The sequence below is a fragment of the Etheostoma spectabile genome, chromosome 13 (assembly GCF_008692095.1).
Source record: "Etheostoma spectabile isolate EspeVRDwgs_2016 chromosome 13, UIUC_Espe_1.0, whole genome shotgun sequence".
Taxonomy (NCBI): Eukaryota; Metazoa; Chordata; class Actinopteri; order Perciformes; family Percidae; genus Etheostoma; species Etheostoma spectabile.
In genome coordinates this window covers 9,819,865-9,826,094 of record NC_045745.1, presented here as the reverse complement: position 1 = coordinate 9,826,094, position 6,230 = coordinate 9,819,865, and the positions used below count along the sequence as shown (strand labels likewise).

Genomic DNA, 6,230 nt, shown 5'->3' with positions numbered 1-6,230 from the left:
ATATATATATATATATATATATATATATATATAGGGGTGGCAGTGGCTCAGTCCATAGGGAGTAGCGCTCAGGGCGCTGGTCACTCTGACATCCCTCCATTAGTCCATGTATATTTCAGGCCTGTTATAACAACAAAGATGACATTTCCATTTATAAAGAGTATAAGTAAAACACACAACACAAAAGGCTGCATCATACCGAGATTTTATTTTAGAGTTAATTGAAAGAAATCTGTAGAAACAGCACTTGAGAATATGGCCGTCATTCGTTTTTGTTAATGCTGCCTTTAACAGTCAATTCAATGTTTCACTGAACTTGTTCAATGTGTTGTGTCGGAAAGGATTTCCTTTCACTTGTTTTAAACTCAACATGCCATTTGTTTGCGGAATACTGACTGCAGCCAAAAAGCAGAACTGGGTACACTTTTTAATGTTTTATTCAACGCGAGTCATATCGTTATCGCGATGTATTTATCGCCTATTTTCCTCATGTCGTGCAGCCCCGACTCACATCCATCTTTCCATTTCATGTTGCCTGATGTTCATATCGCACATCATCAAAAGTAATTTACCGGGTCATAAGAAGAGTTACCAGCTACGTGTTAGAAATGGAATTTCAGTGACACTGGGTCTGTGCCTCTGTTGTAAAATTGACTGGACACAGAGCATCAGGCGTACCGCTCCAGAGTCAGTAATTGTGAAGATTACCTGCCATCCACTTCTGATCGTCTCTGCATGTGTTGAGAGGTCGAGATGTCATCGTCTCAACCACATATATTTTTTCAAACAGCGCTCACAGTCATGTTGTAGAAAGTGGATACAAATATTCGATTTAATCACAACGTGTGTGACTTTAAACACATTTCCCTTGAGAGCAACACAACCAGTGAGAGTCTGTCTACCATCATTAAGCTTGAATTTTTTATGTGGAAAAGCCCACTGAGGATATCAGTGATCAATAAAACACATGCACGGCAGATGACAGTTCCCTTCATGTTTGACTTTTATTATTTAAACTACTTATTATTTTATGCTTTAGCAGAGTCGTACTGCTCCATTAATCATTGTGCCTTCTGCGGTGTTTGGTGTTTTAAGCCCACAATGTCCCATGGCGCCATTTTGATGCTACCAAGCCATCACCCGCCGTTAGCATCCCGTTGACTCCCATTCATTTTGGCGCCACTTTGACAGTGAATAACTTTACATCTGAAGCGTTTAAAGACTCTATTTGCAGACAGTTTGGACTTCCATTAACTGTTATTACTAACGTTAACTAGAATGTTAGTTAGCAGTAATTAGCCTGTGCCTATGTTGATGTTAACTAGCATGTTAGTTAGCAGTAATTAGCCTGTGTCTATGTTAATGTTAACTAGCATGTTGGTTAGCAGTAATTAGCTTGTGCCTACGTTATCTCCTAACATATACCTACCTCTCCGTCTCTGCTGATTGGGAATGATTGAGATTTCTCTTGCACAGCTACCAGAAGACTTACAGCTTTCAGACAGGTTGCTCACGTCACATCTACGTCTTCCAGCTCAGTTGGAGGCTGCGCAGTAACGCTCAGTATCATCGGAAAAGACTTCACTTGTCCCCGTCCAGAGTAACAGGATCTGCTGGTCCATTTCTTTAACTGTCTATGGGGTTAGGTGCCTTCGCAGCACTGCCTCGGCTTTTGGAATTCGCAGTCCAAAAAGTCAAATAAATACCCGAGATTTTGTTGACTTCTCACTAAACGTAAATGACTTGTGTGAGAGTGCCAACGTAGGTTTCAGTGATCATTAAAACACGTGAAAGGCAGATGACAGTTTCCTTCATGTTTATCTTCATTCTTTCAGAAGTGAGAAGTCAACACAATCTCTGATTTTTTTTTTTTTTCCTTTTACTTTTTGAGCGGCGAATTCTAAAAGCCGAGGCGGGATGGGATCTGATGGGATGTCAGGCTGAAGGCACAGTGATTAAAGCAAAAGTAAGACTTAAAAAATAAGTTGTTTATTTATTTTTTTAAGGGTATATTTTTTGGCATTTTAGGCCATTTTTTAATAGGACAGTTAAAGATATGACAGGGTACAGAGAGGGGGAATGACATGCAGCAAAGGGCCTCAGGTTAGAATCAAATCCCCGGCTGCTGTGGCGAGGTCTGAGCCTCTGTACATGGGGTGCACCCTCAACCCTTTGAGCTACCCAGGTGCCCCAGTTTAATTTATTTGTTTTATCTTTTCGAATATTTTTAAACTTTGTCGAAAATAAGATATTTGGAGGTCAAATGGGAAAATATTAGGCAGTTGCATTAAAAAATTGAAATATCTGTGACCCTAGTCACAAGAGAAAAATAAACCAACTTAATTGCTCCCACAATAATTACTACATCCATGAGAGTTTAAAAGCTTTTCTATTATCATTAAAAATCACATTATCATAATCACATTTGTTTATGTGTAGTACAGTATGGAAGTCTGAAGCTGCATGCATGTGTATTCTGTAAATTATGTTATAAAGCTCAGTTTTTTTTCTTCTCTTCCACGTTAAGGTAAAAGATCTTTGGTGAAATTACATTTCTGACTACCAGAGGACTTATAAGGAACATCTGGTCATTAGAGAGAAATAGTGTGTAAAGAAGACAATGTTAGAGCATAAAGATGGATGTGGTGGATGACTCACACGGTCAGTAAAAATGAGAGAAAGTGGAAAATGATCTTCAGGCATGGGCAGCTGCTGTTCTTTTCAGGGAAATGTGAGCGTGCTGTGCAGATTTCCTCCCCGGACGGAGCACAGATGATGAGTTTGTGTGACCTCGGGTTTCATCACATTTCCAATAAAACGTCTTTGCTCATATACAGGTGCTGAGTCAAGGACCTGAGCGCTCCAAGTGCACGCTGCTCGCGAGCGGGCACACTGTGTTTGAAGCGTGTGAAATAAGAAAATGTATTAGAAATCTTGGTTTAATTACCACGTATATATGTATTCACTGTGAATGACATTTATCTTCAGCTCCGATGACCTTTTCATTTGTTTCAAGGTATTCTTTTAGCAAATGCTTATTACTATGAGTCCAGACTTTTTTTCTTTAAAGATTATTTTTTGTTAATTTTAGGCATTTATTTATTAGGAACAGCTGAAGAGATGAAAGGGAATGACATGCAGCAAAGGGCTTTCAGATATTATTGATGTGACTTTGTACCGCAGTAACTATTTTAAACACTAGCTGTAGTATTAGGTATTGCACCTTTTAAAGTTCCTGTGGAGTCCAATCGCCAAAGACTAACGTTTGTACACCTTGTTAATCAAACTTCTCAATCTTAAATGAAGTCTCTCCCAATTGATATATATCCCAGCTGAAGAGATTGTTGATTTGATATAAAGTGTGTTCTACAGGGTCTCTAGGCCTCTAAGGAGTCTGTTTCATGAACCTGTGTGAGCAGTATGGTTCCTGCAAACGGTCTAGATATTAAAAAGTAAGCTTTAAATGAAAACAAAAGTCAGTGTGCGATAGAATGGACATAATGTAATTTGGTTGCTTCATTGCTCAGTAGAAAAAATCAATTGCACTTTAAAGATGAGTCTGTACAAGATCCTGTTGTTTCTATAAAAAACATATTCTTGCAATTCTTTTTTTTTATACTTACTACAACTGTCCCACATATGTTCCCATATGCTGTTTTGGTTCACTGGGTGAAAACATAGGCAGCAGGTATTTCCTATTGTTGGAATCGTTAAGGCAATAATTAAAGAGGCAAACAAATAGACAATCCATTGAGTCCAGCAGAGTTCAAGTTTGTGTTTTTGTCTATTGGAAAGTCTGTAAGAGCTCCGTGTTGCCTGTAATTCCAGATGACAGTAAGGTTTCTCCGTGGTTTTTTCCCACCCTGAAGGAAGGACACAATAGAGATAATGAATGGAATATATCAGATGAATTACGTATTTTTAACTGTATGATATTTAATTGACTGTAGATTGCCTGACGTCTTTTACCTTTTTTGCTCATCCCAAGCTTGTATGAGGTGGTGGTGTTGTGTGTGTGTGGTCCGACCAGCTCTTCTGCTCTGTGCCGGCACACCGGATCACTGCTGTACCACGGGGAATGTTTCTGAAGCAGCACATTGCTCACTTGTAGCTTCCATTCTTATCTGGACAGTGAAACAGACGCACGATTAGCTGTGTTCAAAACCGTTCTCTATCACAGAAATGGTGCACTGGGCTGGACTGGGTACCGAAAAATGCACGGTCATTCAATACCAAATTTTAAAACCAAAGGAGCAAATCTCAACAGCGACAGTAAGCTTATAAACACGCAGCATGCTTCTACCAATATCTTATAATGCTGCTGTTTGGCAGGGGAGGGTGTATAGCTGCAGACACGGCACCCCTACTCTACTTTCTGCCGCTTTGGTCCTGCTCTTCGCCCTGCTACGCCATGAACTGCTACAACTATTATTTCTAGTCATAGTTCCATTATTTTTATTGCCACTTTTCCTTATACCAACAGCTACACTTATTACAAACCAGCTCAGACAGATACCCCCCTACAAAGAGCCTAGGTCTATCCGAAGTTTGAAGGTGGAATTGTTGGGTCCTTGTAAATTATAGAGTCTGGTCTGGACCTACTCTATCTGTAAAGTGTCCTGAGATAACTCTTGTTATGATTTGATACCATGAATGAAATTGAATTGAATTAACGTTACACATTGTAAAGACACGCAGGACAAAGTCTAAATTACGCACAGACACAGGGCTCACGTAGCAGGAGCTGAACAAAATCACTGTTGTGATTTGTTTTTGTTAAAAATGGATTTTATAAAATTGGTATAAAAAAGTTGTTTGTGCAATAATTGGTATTGTAGCCTTAACTATTTAGTGTGTTAGTCATTTCGTAGTGGTGTTCGAATTCTCTGGTTAATTTCATTCACTAACGAAGATTGTGAAAAAATGAAAAAAACTGTAAGAACCACCGACAGTGCATGGCTTATTAGAGTGTGCATACGATGTATCCTACATTTTACTTCCGTATACCACAATGCAATGCGGTCGTGAAATATTTTTGGTTTGGTTTATTTACATGATGCTGGGCAGCGGCAGTGTGATCCGGTTTGTGTTATTGTCAACAAATCACACAGAAATTTGACTCTAATAATGGAAAAAATAGCAATATACCATAATTTTGTTGTAAAACAACCATCAATCACCTGATCAAAGTTGATCGTTGCTTCATGGTCTCTTGCTTTAAAAGAGGCCTCATCTCAGCGCTGCAGCGCCTCAGTTGGCGCCCCCCCGGTTGAAGTGCTCCAGCACGGTGGCGTTGGTCCTCTCAAACAGCCACTGCTGGCTGGCCGACGACGCGTCGCACGTGTTCATGAAGACTCGCCGCTCGCTGGGGCTGCTGTCGATGCAGCTGTTACTGACGGGGTGGTACAGACTCTTGTCCTGCAGGAAAGAGACGAGTAAAAAAAACCGCTCTATTAAGTCCTCAACCTGTTCAGAGGGTATTTGTTTCCTTCTTGATGTGACTTTGGGGGCATTTTGCCGCCCTATTAAACAACACACTTTGCATTACATTCTTGCAAATAAACTACTTCCAGTGTGATTTGTTATGTTAAAACATTATATACCATTCTTCCAACACTTGATTTTGACAAAAATGCCTCATGGGCAATGACACAGGGCTGAGATTGAGCTAAAATGTTTAAGTTTGTGCAAAACATCCTTCATAAAATTTCACTCCTGACATTGCCTCTTCCTTTTAGCTCTGGTTTGATCTCAACCAACTCCTTAGGGAAATAGTTGACTCTTTAAAACCTTCTTTAAATGTTTCACTATGTTCACAAATATTGACTAGAGTAGCTTTAAAGCCACTGGGTGTTTTTGAAAATGTCTGACTGTTGCACACCCATTGGTAGGATCAAAAAAGACACCGCGGGACACAAATCTGTCCCACAGATCTGAGCAGTGGGAGCTGACATGAACGTGCTAAAAGCAACAGACTCCAGGATTGTTCCACTGTTTCACGAACAAAATGAGCCAGAAGAATAAGCCGAAAGATGCTAGAATCACATCGCATAGTTCAAAAAACAGGAACAGGGACAATTTTCTTTCACATAAAGTCCATTAAATCATTACCAGATGGTCACCATCATGTTGGGATAATTAATCGACTCAAATGATGCTTAGCTAACCAAAGACATCACAATGCTTTCCTTTCCTCTGCCGTACCTCTCTGTAGCGCCACAGCTGGTTCC

At 39.9% G+C, this 6,230-nt stretch overlaps 1 protein-coding gene and 2 long non-coding RNA genes across 3 annotated transcripts in view; 1 reads left to right on the top strand and 2 right to left on the bottom strand.

Moving 5' to 3' along the window:
* The window catches only part of LOC116701141 (uncharacterized), a 12,984-nt gene extending 10,929 nt beyond the window's left edge, over positions 1 to 2,055 (top strand). The window contains exon 3 of the long non-coding RNA XR_004334830.1: positions 2,044 to 2,055. This is a non-coding gene — a long non-coding RNA (uncharacterized LOC116701141). The remainder of the gene's footprint in view (positions 1 to 2,043) is intronic.
* Positions 2,056 to 3,482: 1,427 nt separating this feature from the next.
* LOC116701137 (uncharacterized) lies at positions 3,483 to 5,417 on the bottom strand. The gene is made up of 3 exons (XR_004334827.1): positions 5,181 to 5,417; positions 3,970 to 4,124; positions 3,483 to 3,863 (listed from the first exon to the last, which is right to left on the bottom strand). It is a non-coding gene; the product is annotated as an uncharacterized LOC116701137 (long non-coding RNA).
* Positions 5,418 to 5,961: 544 nt separating this feature from the next.
* galnt10 (UDP-N-acetyl-alpha-D-galactosamine:polypeptide N-acetylgalactosaminyltransferase 10 (GalNAc-T10)) overlaps positions 5,962 to 6,230 on the bottom strand; it is an 81,534-nt gene continuing 81,265 nt past the window's right edge. Inside the window, exon 12 of the mRNA XM_032534308.1 lies at positions 5,962 to 6,035. Coding sequence (XP_032390199.1) covers positions 5,962 to 6,035 — 74 coding nt within the window. The remainder of the gene's footprint in view (positions 6,036 to 6,230) is intronic.